The 15,277-nt window shown below is 50.2% G+C and overlaps 1 protein-coding gene across 1 annotated transcript in view; it reads right to left on the bottom strand.

Annotated features, from left to right (window-relative positions):
* Efcab6 (EF-hand calcium binding domain 6) overlaps positions 1 to 15,277 on the bottom strand; it is a 181,939-nt gene that overhangs the window by 147,269 nt on the left and 19,393 nt on the right. The window contains exon 5 of the mRNA XM_013025738.1: positions 544 to 680. Coding sequence (XP_012881192.1) covers positions 544 to 680 — 137 coding nt within the window. The remainder of the gene's footprint in view (positions 1 to 543; positions 681 to 15,277) is intronic.

Raw genomic sequence — 15,277 nt, 5'->3', positions numbered from 1 at the left:
TGTGTTGCTGCACTATTCACAACAGCCAAGTTGTGGAAACAGCACAGATGCCCCACAATAGATGAACAGATCCAAAAAATGTGGTACTTATAAACAATGGAATTTTATACAACTATTAGAAAGAATAATATGACATTTGCAGGGAAATGGATGGATCTTGAATAAATCATGTTAAGTAAAGTGTCAAGCTTAAAGTAAGTCAAGACAAATGTCACACGTTTTCTTTTTCTCTCATAGGCAGAAGCTAGATGTAAGCTAGACCTGGGATGTGAAAAATTATACACACACAGTGAGACCAAAGGAGGACCCTCTTAGGGGAAGAACACAAAGGTGCAATGGCTGTGTATGTCTGAGTATATAAACATAATATTTATCAAAATGAACTCCAGGAAACAGAAAAAAAATCCGCAGGCCAGATGACAGTACCCAACCCAGGACACCAGTAGAGGAGGACGCTCATGTCCCACTTTTGAGAATGCCTGGGGAGCCTCCTGGAACTCACCCACGTGCCCGTCTCGTTTGCCACCAGCCCCCAGGACTCACATCTGGTACTCTTCTTCCTTCATCTTCAGGCAGAAGGTCTCCAGGATCCGCCTCAGCTCCTGAGGGCGCACCCGACCTGTGTTGTTGATGTCTATGAGCTGGAAGGCTTTGATAATCGTTTTCTTGTTCTTGTGAACCTACATTTAAAAAGGGATTCAGGAAAAGTCAAAAGATCCAGTGCGTGAAACCCAACCGGTCATTAAAAAAATGAAAACGTTTTTTTGAACACTTCTTATAAAAATAAAATGTTTTCAAAGATTCACAGTGGCAGGCATTGCAAAATGACATGTCTTTGGGAGAAAAAAAAAGGACACTTTACGTTTATTGAATGCTTTCAAGGCAATTTTCTCAGTAAATAGTCTTAGTTTGTTGGTTTTTTTAAAAAATAAAACTCTAATGCAAAGTAGTAAGCCTCATGAACAACTCATTTCCTTTCAGGGCTACATAAAAAATCTTTTTTGTTAATTGATGCTTCAAAACTACAGTTCTGGCATAGCTGGACTGGTACAATTTGTATTTTTCATAGCCATATGCAAACTATTTTTACCAGGAACTAGAAGATATGACTGTATATTTCAGTCCCTCTGAATTTTTAAAAAATATACCATGAGGAGTTTTATGGAGCTCTGCCCCAATTCAGCAAATAATGGCGTGTGCATGGTGTCTGTTGAGGCCTCTCAGAATCATAGAGGGCGTGGACAGCCATCTCTTCTGTTCAGAGAAAGGGAGCTCTGTGTAGAGCCCATAAGCAGGCACCAAGCTATGTGAGCACGCGCGCGCGCGCGCGCACACACACACACACACACACACACGCTCACACGCACATGCTTCCCCATTTGTAGATCAGGAGATGGAGGTTCAAGAGGCTTCATTTCAGTTCAATGGCATGACGTTGGCTCAACCTCAGGTTTATGCTTTCCCTATGCTACTCTGTGGGAGGATGGGGAGGATGGGGAAGCACACACAGTTGGGGTGGTGGAGGTAATAGTTAAATAAGAGGCTCAGGGGGCAGCTAGTGGAGGCCTTCAGAGAAAAGAACAAACACTTCTGGACACAGGGACCTGATGCCTCTGGGGGACAGGAGGCGTGGCTGGGTCCATGGTCAGCCTGCAGTGATCTCCCTCCAGCGAGGACAGGAAAGCTCTGGGTAAGGCAGGCCAGGGACTCGGTGGGTAGGGTGGGAAGTGAGGGCAAAGTCTGGATTCTGAGGAGAATCAGTGGTCCCAGGAGAAGTTCAGGGAGACCCATAGCAACAGGTGTGTCTCTTTCATCAGCACCACTCCCCTCCTCCCCACACTGTCAGAATGTACCCCTGGCTGTCTTGCACTCACTGAGCCTGGCCTACCCGGCAAAGGAGCCTCTCTCATAGGTCCTCCAGAGGTCCTGAGCAGCCATGAGCTGGTGGGGGGCTGGCCCCCATCTTGAGGCTGACCAAGGACAGTGTTCCTGTCAGTTGATGCGGGGAGCTCCCATCTCCACCTTCTGCCTCCACCCCGCCCTGCAGCAGCTCTGCAGACTTCAGCCCCTCGGGGCTGGACAGCGCCAGTCCCAGTCCCTCTGGATGCCTGATCTGACCCAGACACTGCCCCAGCTGGGTCCTCACTCCAAAGGCTGCTGCCCCCTGCTCAAACTCCATGCCTTGTTATGACAATAATAAGGTCAAGATCACACTCAAGACACCCCACTTTCCTTTCCAGCTTACTCTAGGAGTGTCCCACGAAGCCTTTACCCACCTCACCCTTACTCTTCCCTTCCTCCTAACTGCCTATCCTACCCTTCCTCCCTGGGACTCTACCACCCTCCTCCTTCAGTTTCAAGTAAATCCAGTTCCACGTGGTCTGACGGTGCCAGAGACACATGCACCACTGCATGCTAGCCCTCCTCTACCATTGTCCACACACACACACACACACACACACACCATCCATACAGCTGCCTTTTGTTTTTTCTGTTGGAACTAAGGATGGAACCTGGGGCCTTGGACATGCTAGGAAAGCATCTAGCACTGAGCCATGTTCACTGATAGATGGAACAGGAAAGTAACTAGAACTAGAAACACTCTTCTCCCCCTCGACATCTACCTCCTAAAACACAAAATATTGGAACTGCTCGTGATGTCAAGCTCAATGTATCATCTCCCTCCCCAAACACACCCTGCAGCTTTGAGATAGCCTGTGACCCAGGACAATATCAGGTATGGCCACATCTGCTGACACAGAGGCTGCTAAAACCCCAACTCCACCTTCGCACAACGAGCCCCGTTCTCCCTGTTCCCATCCTCCCCCCCCCCCGCTACCATGCAGCCACCCTGACTTCTACCCCTCCTCTCTTCCTGTCTGATAACAAGGACCCTCGTGGCAAGGAGGGCATGCCTCTTTCTCTTCAGCCGGGCTGAAGGAGACTTGCTTGCCCTCCCCCAGGCTCCTGTTGGACGGTTGAGTTCGCCTTTCTGCTCCTTTCCTTTATTCGTAACCCTGATGCTTGAAATATGTGCCCACACAGCCCGCTTTACCCACTCTCCCAACTTCCATTCCTCTCTGCTTTACAGGAAAAAGCAAACCAACTGAAAGACCATGTTCCTGGGCTCCCCAGCATTCACAGTCCATCTGCCTTCACTCCCATGTGCTGTGACCCTGGTCCTGGTCCAAGGGAGAGACCTGTGACCCCACCTACAGTACATGCTGGCCAAGGAGTTCTCTAGCCCCTCCCCTCCCAGCCACACCTCTCCCATCACTCTTGGCTTGGAACAAAGCCTCCTTGCATCCTCCACTTAGTGAGCCTTGTGCCTGAGGCTCACACCAGTAACCTTACCTACTTGGGAGGGTGAGAATAGAAGGATCGCAGTTAGAGGACAGCTCTAGACGAAATGTTAGTCGGGTTCAGAGGCACAACTCCTGACATCCTAAACTGTTTGGAAGAGTAAGGTTGGGAGGATCATGGCTCAGGAACAGCACATGCACTGGCTTAAAAGGTGAGTCGGGAGGAGCTAAGCCGGTAGGGGGAGCAGCAGGGTCTGGTGTGGCTACAAAGCAGTGAAGACAAGGACAGACAGGGAGTGGAGTCTGGCCAGGTAGCCCTGGAGGCCGTCTGGAGGGGGTGGGCCGGTGGGAGCCCTGCAGGGCTTTGAATCAAGATGGCCTTAGACGGACAAGTGTTCAGGCAAGAATGCTGTGTGAGGTAAGGTGTGGCACTGGAAGGACACTGGTAGCCATGTGGGAGGGGAGCTGGTAAGTGAGACGGGGTAGACTCAGGAAATGTTCTCAGTCCGGACAGGCTCTCTCAATAGGCTGGAGATGTTGTGAGCAAAAAGGAATAGGTGGAATGGGTTTGCCTTCATCAAGGAGGAGACAGGGCGGGGAGCAGCTGGATTTGGAAAATGAGAGGAAGTGGGAGGCAGAAGTCAAATAGGTGATTGGATATTCTGGGACATTCTTCCTGGTACCTGCTGGCTCCTGTCCGCTCCTCATTTGGGTCTTAGCCCCAGATGTCACCATATCAGTCAGACCTCCCCTGACCCGGCAGAGAAACAGGATACCCACTGGCAGTGTCCCCGTCTCCAGAGCCCCCCCCCCACCAGCTAGCCAGGATCTTGTGTGGCCTCTCCCTCTACTTGAGCCCTTGTGGATCCTTGCTGGTCCCAGAGTCTAGGGCAGCATGGGGGTCAGTCCTGGATTGTAGTCGGACCCCTCCTCGGCTCAGGACCAGCCCTGAATGGAGGAAGCGTGATGACAGCAGTGTTCATACCATTGCAGCCTGGGTAATAGGCTCACAGGTTGACAAATGTCTATTGTGTTCAAGGCCCCAAACTAAGTACTCCAGAGCCACCACCCCCTCCCAGAGAGGGACCAGCAAGTGCTGGGGAGCAGGAGAGGTAGGCCAGACTGTGCAAGTCCATCTTTTACTCCCCCACCTGGTCAAAAAGATGGAGCTCTAACCAGCAGCACTTGCACCCATGGCTGCAGAAAAACCTCAGCCCTTGTCGGCTGCCTAGGTCCTGCCCACCTCTTCTGGGAAAGTGGGGGTGGGGTGGGGAAGGACACATGTGATGTATCTCCTTTAAACCCCAGAGTACCCCATATGGGTCTACAAACCTGGCATGCAGGAACACCCCCCCACCCCCCGCTGCGCCCCGTGAAGATACGCCTCCAAGTTTCCTATCACTTGTCAGACGGAAGTTTGGCACCATCCGAAGAAGGGCGCTTACAGATGGCCAGGCTGATCAACAGCAGAGCAGTTAGGGCCCTGGTGCACGGGATTGGGCCAATGTGGCAGGGGAGGAGAAGGAGCTAAGGGCTCAAGGATGGTGACCAAGACCGCCCCCCACCCCCCACCTCTGTTCCCGGGCTCCAGCCACACTGAGCCACTGGGAGCTCCTTCCTGCTTCTGAAAGCACAGATCATACATTTCCACCCTGGGCTCCTCTGCTGGACAGCTCCTGCCCTGCCCCACTCGGGCCTCCATCACAGGCGGCTTCCAGGGAGGGAGGCCTAGGGCACAGCTCACCCAAGGCACAGGGCCACATTTCTGGCAGTCCTTTCCAAACCCAGCGTGCTTCTCAGAAAAGAAAATCTGCTCCTACCCTGAAGATTGCCCCAGGAGACCTGCCTGAACAGGGCTGACCCCACTTCCTCTCTATTTGGGGAGCAGTCAACATTTGCTTACCACCCAGCCTTGTACACCTGCAAGTGAAGAGTGGTTCTGACATTTTTAAATGGTTGGGGGGAAAATCAAAAAGAAGAACAGTATTTCGTGACAAGTGAGTTATGTGCATTTCAAATTTCAGGATCCATAAATAGATTCTATTGGCATACAGCCGTTCCCACTCATTTGCATATCGTCTGCGCTGATTTCCCCTAGCAGGGCTGAGTGGGTGGCCTGGGTAGAACCCTCCAGAACAAGACAAGAACAGTCCTCTGGCCTCTCACTGGTCAGTCCTAGTCCAGTCCTGCACACACCTCCTCACTTGAAGCTGAGCAGGTGAGGCCTTTGGAGAAGCCCTAGAGACATGAAGAGTTTAAGAAAAAACCCAACGCAGTGCTAGTTAGCACATGAAAGTGCACAAGCCAGGAATGGACTCAAGGCCCCTGCGGGAGGCCATATCTCCCCCCAGGAAGCTTTCCCAGCCCCCTGTCCAAACTTCTCCTTCTCTGACCCTCTCTCCAGGCCCTTGGAACCCAGGGTGGCAGACCTGGATCGGGAGGGGAGGGCAGAAGGAGGAACCAAGCAACCTCACCAAGGGAGCCTCACCCACAGGAGGCAGGAGGAAAGCAAGTGTGGCTTCAAGACACCTTACCTGATGGTTAAAGCCCAATTGGATATAGTAAGACATGGAAGGGACTACTAAATTTTTTGAATCATTATTTAAAATCAAAAGAAAGGAGAAATGGCACGTTTGAATACCATGGGAGAGTCCTTTGGTGAAATTAATACGTATGGAATAAATTAAAATATTCTTTTAAAGATTTAACTTATGAAAGGTAGAGTTGTAAAAGCTACCACAATAAGCAGAGACTACTTGTCCTTCAAGGAGGCAGGGAGAGACCCACAGTTCCCTCCAGCCCAGTGCTCACCCCTGAAAGCACAGGACACCACTGGAGACCAGAGTCCCCCTCGGGGACACGCCTGGCGTGTGTGCCAGACCCCTCCTCTGCAAGAAACCTGGAGGGCAGAGTGGTGCAATGACAAAGATGCTATTCCCAGCCCCACTCTATCACTCAGGTAAGGGAAAAGCATTCTGATTCCTCCAGTCATATGACTTCTTATCTGGAAAGTGGAAACAAGTAGGAGCACTGTTTTACACATTCTGAAGATGGTGGCACTATAGGAATTGCCAGCTGGGCTCAGTGGCTGATGACAGACTTCCAAATCACACATGGTGGGGAGTGGCAACCCCTCACCAGAACTACTCTCCCCAGCTCCATCTCTCAAAGATAAGGAGCCTAGGGAGGACAGGAGGTCTGACATAGGAAGGAGTCCATAGTCAAGAAGAGGGCCTGGATCAATGAATAATTGTCAAGTGATGGATGGATGGATGGATGGATACATGAATTGCCATTGAACAGATGGAAGTTTGGATGGATGGATAAGGGGATGTACCTATGTGAGTATATGAGTAGGTGGATAGATAGATGATGTGTGGATGGACTGGTGGCTAATGGAGGATGGAAGGACGGATGGATGGATGGATGGATGGATGGATGGATGGATGGATGGATGGTGGGTAGGTGGGGCTGCTACATTCATAGGCAATAAGCTGCAATCTGCCACACAAATCTTTGCACAGGAAAGTAAGGCACCTGTAAAGAAGGGACTCACTGGTCTATCTGCACCCTCCTGGGAGGGGAACTGGGGAATCAGAAGCATGTCCAAGCCAATCAAGAGAGGCCTCCTGCATCAGCCAGCTTAAGCCCCTAGTATTGGCATGGACAAGATGTATACGTTTCTCATGTATTAAGAAGACTTCCAAGAAGATAGAAAGCAGAATGTGAGGGAAGGGGTGACATTGTCTAAAAAGAAATATAGTCTTTACCTAACTTATATAACTGTAACCTCTCTGTATATCACCTTTATGATAATACATTTTTAAAAAATATACACCAATAGTTGAAAAAGAAGACAGCTTTACTGCTCCAAAGGGGCTGCTCACAGGTGAGGGGACCCAGGTGGCACAGGGAGAGGGGGGCGGGCTCCTGGGCATGGGGGCCAACAAGGTCCACCGGGGTTCAGATCAGAAACCATATAGTTCAGAGACCCTCAATGGGCCCTACCTGAGAGCAGCCTTTTCAGGCTGCCAGGGAAGTTACCAGATGTGGGAGGGATAGAATGATCCCTCTCCCACACTCTGGGGAGGGTGGCAGCAGAACAGGGGTGAGCAGGTGGAGTAAAGTGGAGGGGGTGGGCGCAGCGCTTAAGTGCTGAGCTGAGAGGATTCACACAGACCCGCCGGCATCGCAGACTGGTTTATACCTCCATGGGACAAGACACGAGGCCTGCTGCAGTTCCTTTACCTGCATGCGACAAGACAGGAGGCCTGCCAGCGGTCCTTCAGGGACAGGCAGGAGAGACGTGCTTCTGGAGGGCGGCGAGAGAAGGAAATGAATCTGCTTCATAGTTGTGCCCCACTGAGCTCAGTCGGCTCAATAAACTGCCTACCGTGGTGGGCCTTATTACTCTGCAGTTCTTTGTTTAAAATGCTTTTTTAAGGCACTTTGAGCTCCAGGAAGAAGTGCTGAAAACCCAAGAAATGCAACCACCCAGATCTCAAGGAGCCACAAAAGGGCCCTGGTGGTTCCTTCTTGGAGGCTCACGGCCACGCTCAGCCTCCCCTCCTGGGTCTGCTGCAGCTTAGCCCGCCCCGGCACGGGCCGGCCCTCCTGGCTTTGCCACGCTGCTTTCTGCTCAGCATCCCTCCCAGAGCTGCTCCCTCTTGCCTGATCCTGACAGAAGGAGGTCAGGAGCCACGGCCCCCGCCACCTGCAGACCCAGCTCTGGGAAGGGGGCTTTTAACAGCCCCCCATCTTGGTTCAGCACCCACTGCTGTCAGTCTGGCACCTTTCTGTCATCACCGCCAAACTCGTTTGAAATTTAAGAAAGAAAAAAAATTCAATGACACCATGCAAACGGATTTCTCTTACAATAAACACATCAGTGCTCATTTTCCTTATTATTCTACTTTTGGCTATTTTGTATAAAATCTTTAATTAAAGTTTTTCTTTGAAATTGTCATTATCAACCCAGAAGAAAGAAAAGGGTGGGGTGGGGGGAGAACAACACAGCTGTGCAGATACGAGGCACTATTCAGGACTAAATGAACTGGAACGCGATCAGTAGCTCAACTGTTATGCTCAGAGTTTTGGCTCTGTATTCTCAGTAGCAGTCTAACTTGTCACTTTATATCGACTCCATCTGTTTACACTCTGCAGAGTACTGGCCTCCTACAGTGAACGATTCCTATTTACCAGCTGGTAGAGAGAAGCCAAACCAGATAGGAAAAAATTAGACTACATTCAGAATCTCATAAACACAAACTTTCAATTCAGGGAGGGGAGGGAAGGGGCCGGGGAGGGTGTGTGGAGTGGCGGCTGGGTGTGGCTCACCTTGAACAAAGCCTCGGCCACCCTTTCCAGGGCTGGCTTCAGCCCTCTCGCCACTTTGGAGCTCACCCCAATGGGCCAAAGGACTACGCAGTCATTTCCATGAACATATGCATATCCTGCTTCTACCCAAAACTGAACAAGCTCGCATAAAAAGACAGCCAAATCAGAGCCATGAAAATGGAGAAAACAGAGCAGACAAAAAAGAAAGAAGAAAACCACAAAGTCACCATAATGGAGCAAAAATCTAGTCTTGGGTCTCCCTGTAGCCAAAGTGAAGAAGGAAAGTTGCTGGTATATAATCCACAAACCATGTATAAATTCTGCTTGATTTTCATTTTTTAATGATTACATATAAGACAACTACTACTAAGAAACAACCTACTCAACTGACGCGATGCTGGAGCAGGCTAGGAAATATTTCCTGGCTTTCCTTTCTTTCTTGGTGCCCAGCCCACATCCATGGAATTCTAGCTGTACCCCAGGTACAGGTCGAAAACCCTGGGATCTCACCAGCCTAGCCCCATCTCACTCACAGGGCAGAGCTCCGCGCCAGGAGGGGCTGCCACCCCATCCAGCACACTTGCACACCACAAGCTCCGCTTGTACACTGCAGGAATGAGGCCTGTCTGGAGAAAAGGAGAGCAGCAGTTTCAAGCTTCCTGCGCAGGCCAGTGCTGGGTGCTGCCCAGCCCAGAGCCAGTCAGAGAACCCTCGCATGAGAACTGGAACAGAGCCATATTTAGAACAAGGCCCACCTCCAGCAGGCCCCAAGTGGCATTCCTCCAGACAAGAGTTCCTCAGGTGTACTTGGCTCACATCTCTAATCCTGGCTGTGCAGAAGGCTGAAATCTGAGATCAGCCAGCCCAGGCCAAAGAGGCTATAAGACTCTTATCTCTAATCAGCCACCAAAAAGCTGGAAGTGGAGCTGTGGCTCAAGTGGTAGAGCATTAGCCTTAAGCAAAGCAAACCTTGGGGAGACAGAGTCCAAGCCACAAATAAAAGTTCCTCTGGACACCAACTGGCTCTTCAGGGCTACTGCTGGGCACTAAGGGCACCTTGGAGCACTGTGCATAGGTTTGAGCCAGGTGGTGGAGGAAAGGTGAGACTCCAGATGGCTCTTTCTGTCTTGGATTCATGAACAAACAGGAGGAAGGCAAGGGGGCACAGAGTGGAAGTGAGGCCATCAACCAGATCACTCTTCCAGGGGGCAAGTTGTCTGGAGGTGATGGCGGTGGGGGGTGGAGGGGGCGAAGCGGGAGAAGAGAAGATGTAGGTTCTTCTTACCCAGTTAGCTAGGTGAGCTTGGGTCTTCCTTGCCAAACCCAAACTCTGTCCTGTTCATCCAGGACCCCATGACAGAACCGAGCCCCACTTTGACTCTCCTCTTCACTCCCACATCCAATTCACCACCAGTCCTACTGACTTCACCCTGAAGTCAGTGGCGTTCGCTGCTATGCTCTGAAGCATTGGGGATTCATGGCAGGTTAGCACAGCAAAGGCTTGGGGGAGCCTCTGTGAAAACCCGTGGTGGGCCCGGAGCATGAGTCGGTATCCAAACCCACTGCCACCAAAGCAGCTCTCACTTCCTCGGTCTCTTGATCCTCTTAGCATAGTGATATGCCAGCCAATAAACACTGGAACCACCGTGATACACCACTTGGGCTGGTGCTCCCACACCCATCTGAAGCGTCTGGAGGACAAAGATTGGGTCTCTGTGCACTCACGTCAGTAGGCTGATGGTGATGATAAAAAGGTGGCTGACCCTTGACCTGGGACCAGAACCAAATGAACCTCCTTTCTTTATGACTTAAACAGAGTTGGCTCAAGCCAGGTGCCAGTGGCTCACGCCTGTAATCTTAGCTACTCACGAGGCCGAGATCTGAGGACTATAATTCAGAGTTAGCCCAGGCAGAAAAGTTCCTGTGAGACTCTTATCTCCAATAAACTATCAAAAAAAAGCCAGAAGTAGCACTGTGGCTCAAGTGGCAGAACACTAGCCTTGAGCGCAAAGAGGCTCAGGGTGCAGCATCCAGGCCCCGAATTCAAGCCCCAGGACCAAGAAAGCAAGAAAGCAAAGAAGGAGGGAAGGAGGGAAGCAGGGAAGAAAAGAGGGAGGAAGGGAGGAGGGAAGGAAGGAGGGAGGGAGGGGGAGGGAGGGAGGGAAGGAAGGAGGGAGGGAGGGAGGGAGGAAGGAAGGTAAAGAGTGGCTCATCACTCCAAAGGCCTGATAATAGGCCCCACCTTCAGTTGATCCCCAACAGGCACCCATCACGCTCCTCACCACGCCACCCAGCACCTCCGTCTCCAGCCACACCCTCAATGCACCCTCCTTCCTGCCCCATGCTTTTTCAAGTACTTTTTTCCAGCCTGCCTTCCAAATTTGACCTGTCCTAACCTGCCTCAGAGGACCCGCAGAGCACCACCATGAACACATAGTTCCCAATCTCTTCTGCACCCTTCTGTGTCCTTGTGCCACGTGGTAATCCTACACGCCACACGGCATCACTCCCCGACCCTGTCCTCAATATGCACAGACCCTGTGCTGGTCCACACACAACCTCCATCCTCATCAAGTTGCTTCTGCACCGCCCCCCCCCCAAGTACCATGAACTGTCCTACAAAACTTGACTCATCCCATAAACACTGGCCAAGAGTGTACCAGATGGCAAGAACTGCTCGAGGCCCTGAAGGCATCCCTGTGAGCAACACGGAGATGCTGCCTGCAACCACAGAGTACACAACCTACTCAAAAACAAGTAACACATTTCGGACTATTCCAGATACCAAGGAAAATACACAACTGTACATGGGGGTCCAAACGCCACCTCTCTGGGATCTCACATAGGGCAGGATGTTGACCTGAAGTGGGCTCTGTGGGCAACCACGGCTGTGACATTTCCACTGGGGCAGGAAACTGTGCAAGGTGCTGCCAGCACTGACAGGGGCCCCGGGGCCAGGGCCAGGCTGCTGCTGATGCAGTGTTAGGGAAGCAGTTGCTGAGTTGAGGGCTCTGTTCAGGACATGAGTACGGGACTTGCTGATGGAGAGGGTTAGGTCCTCAGTTTTCTTTTAACTGATAGTGACTGGGGACCCCGTCCCTGGTTTGGCTATGCCCTGTGGACACTGTGAGCCAGGGGCCTCGAAAGGGAGCAGACATGTAGATGCCACAGGCGTACAGCTCTCATAGCTCTGAGCCACATGAGAAAGAGCTGTTGTGTCGCATGTCTTCCAAGTGCCAACTGCAAATTGTTTGGAGTACGTCCCCTGGGCCTGGCACCACAGAGAGTTCATTCTACCTTCCTGTCTCAAGGAATCTCAACAATACTGAGGCCACCTTGCTAAGACTGTCCATTTCCCAGATGAGGATGAGCTTGGAGGGAGACAGCTTGCTCCTGTCCTCTGGGACACCAGGCTGTCCCCAACGCGCATGTTCCAAACATCTCATCTCAGGCTGATGCTTGTACTATGAATTTACCATATGCAGGGCTACATTATTTTAAAAGAAAAAAAAGATGCACAGTCTGAAATGACTATAAATTTTGATACAACAGAATCTTTGTTGCAGTTTCCTTTGGAAGGTTTCAGTAAATTAGTAATAGCATACCCAAAAATAGGATCTGGGGTAGAAGTAGAACTTTCAATATAGTTTTGTTATAAAATGGCAAGTGATTGTTCTGTGGTGTGAGGTTCTCTGGATGAAAAAGCAAACGCTACTCTTCATGGAGCTGCACAGAGCCAGAGAAAAGCTGTGACATTATTAATCGCTGTATTCTGTGATGATTGATAGGCTGTTCTGCAGGGAGGAAGAAGTGCCTCAGATACAATCTGTCCCAACCACTCTGCGATATGTTAATATTTTCTTCAGACAGAAGAGGAGAGGTATTCAAATACCTGCCGCAATAGGCAATTCATACCAAGTACACCCCAGTGAACTGATGGGAGCAAGATGAGGAGACAGAGGAGCAAACCGAGCTTTGTGCTCTGCCCAATGGCCTCAGCTTGCGGGGAAGGGGGGAAAGGGGGGAGTGGAGCGGGGCACAGACTTCTAACAAGGCAACTGTGGCATGTCCATGAAAACACGGGTGTGCACTGCTCCGGGGTGTGTGTCTCACAACTGTCCCTCTATTTTCAAGTAACTTTTAAAGTTTCTTTTAGGAAAAGAATACACCAATGTAGAAGAACAAATCTGTCTCTTCTCCACAAGGACATTGTAGAGCAAGCAAGCAGCCTGGCACCTCTCATTATTTCCTAATTGCTTCGGAGATGAACCAGGCTGTATCAGAACTCCAAGGCACTGTGGTAATCCACGAACATGTGGGCAGAGCACTCGGCGGCCATAGACACACTAGTCACAGCTGACTGGCGGACCAGATGTTCCCGCATCATGGCACCCAAGCCTTGGGGCCTTTTTTTCTGTGGAGAGTTTCTCTGGCTTGGAGCATGACAAGATATGAGAGCAAACAACCCAGGCCTCTGGGGCTTTTCTTTTTATACTTCCTTAACTGAGTTACACAGTCTTGATTCCCAGTCTTTGGTTAAGAACTGCTTTTGTGAGTGGCAGGGAAGGGGCAGAGCTCTGATACGCGGGACCACTGGCCGCGCACACACCCAGGAAGGTGGGACTCACTCTCCACATCTGACTCCCTGCAGTGGCTGAATTGGCATGGGCCCTGCCAAGGGCAGGGTGGAGCAGGCTGGGCTTTCCTCCTTTCCTAGCCTCTTCCATTTACACCTTGTGTGGGAGTCAACAATGATAAACTGGAGAGAAATGGTGAGCACCATTTCCTGGCAACACACCAGCATTAGCTTTGCCCCTTTCCTTCCTGCCCAGTTTTAACCTCTAGTGTGAGTAAGCCAAGTCTAGAGGCTTAGACTTGCCTTCAGTGCCCGGTGGGACATGGGTTCTGCAGGGCAAGACAGCAGGCACAACAGACATGAGCAGGAAGGGGTGGGAGAAGGCAGGACTCCAGACAGGGAAAAGAGGAGCCAACTTCCAGATGCCCCGTGGAGGTAGATGCTACAAAAGGATGGCTCCTTGGCTAGAGCCGAGCCCCATGTACTCCCAGGCCAATGGCAACAGAGCTGCTCTCTGAGGTAAGGAGTGAGCATGCCACATTTTCTGAATATACCAGTCTCAACCGCTCACCAGAGAGGCACTCTCAAAAGGCAAAATGGCAGCCAGGTGCTGGTGCTTCACACCTATAATCCTCACTACTCAGGAGGGTAAGATCTGAGACTCCTGGTCCAAGCCAGCCTGGGCAGAAAAGCTGGAAGTGGAGCTGTGGCTCAAGTGATAAGAGTGCCAGACTTAAATTAAAAACTTAAGAGAGGGCTAGGAAGGTGGCTCAGTGGTAGATTGCTTGCTTTGCATGCATGAGGCCCTAGGTTCGATTCCTCAGCACCACATAAGCAGAAAAAGCCGGAAGTAGTGCTGTGGCTCACGTGGTAGAGCATTAGCCTTGAGCTGAAGAGCTGAGGGAAAGCGCCCAGGCCCAGAGTTCAGGCCCCACGACTGGACCAAAAAAAAAAAAAAGTTAAGAGAGTGTGTCCTCAAGAACAGACCCCAGGACCAATGGAATAGACTTGAAAACCCAGAAATGAACCTAAAGCTCTATAGCCATCTAATCTTCGATAAGGGAGCTAAAAAAAATAAAATGGAAGAAAGACAGCCTCTTCAGTAAATGGTGCTGGCAAAATTGGTTAACTACTTGTAGAAAACTAAAGCTAGATCCTTATATATATCACCTTGCACCAAAATCAACTCCAAATGGATCAAAGACCTCGGAGTCAAAGCCGACACTCTGAAAACATTACAGGATGGAATAGGAGAAACCCTAAGTCTCCTTGGCACAGGCCGAAATTTTCTTAATAGAGACCAGAAACACAAGAAATCAAAGAAAGGTTGGACAAACAGGATTGCATGAAATTTCAGAGCTTCTGCATGGCAAAGGACATAGCTCGCAAGATCAATAGAAAGCCCACAGATTGGGAGAAGATCTTCACTAGCCATACAACAGACAAGGGTCTCATATCTAAAACATACCTGGAACTTAAAAACTTAAATCCCCCAAAAACAAATTTTCAAAGAAACAACTGCCTAATAAATAAGTAGGCTAAAGACTTAAAGAGAAACTTCTCTGAAGAGGAAAGAAGGATGGCCAATAGACACATGAAGAAATGCTCAACCTCTCTAGCCATAAAAGAAATACAAATCAAAACAACATTGAGATACTACCTCACCCCAGTTAGAATGGCTGTAATCAAGAACTCTAATAACACAGATGCTGGAGGGGATGCGGACAGAAGGAAACCTTACTGCATTGTTGGTGGGAGTGTAAACTTGTTCAACTACTTTGGAAAGCAGTATGGAGGTTCCTCAAAAGACTCCACATAGAGCTCCCCTATGACCCGGCAATCCCACTTTTGGGCATTTACCCAACTGATCACAAACAAGACCACACTAAAGCTACCAGCACGACTATGTTTATTGAAGCATTATTTACCATAGTTAAGATATGGAACCAACCCAGATGCCCCTCAATAGATGAATGGATCAAGAAAATGTGGTATATATACACAATGGAATTCTATGCCTCCATCAGAAAGAATGGCATTTCCCCATTTGTTAGGAAATGCA

This window comes from Dipodomys ordii, unplaced genomic scaffold (genome assembly GCF_000151885.1).
Source record: "Dipodomys ordii isolate 6190 unplaced genomic scaffold, Dord_2.0 Scaffold87, whole genome shotgun sequence".
Taxonomy (NCBI): Eukaryota; Metazoa; Chordata; class Mammalia; order Rodentia; family Heteromyidae; genus Dipodomys; species Dipodomys ordii.
The sequence above is the reverse complement of the archived record's forward strand: the minus strand, read 5'-3'. Positions and strand labels throughout refer to the sequence as shown.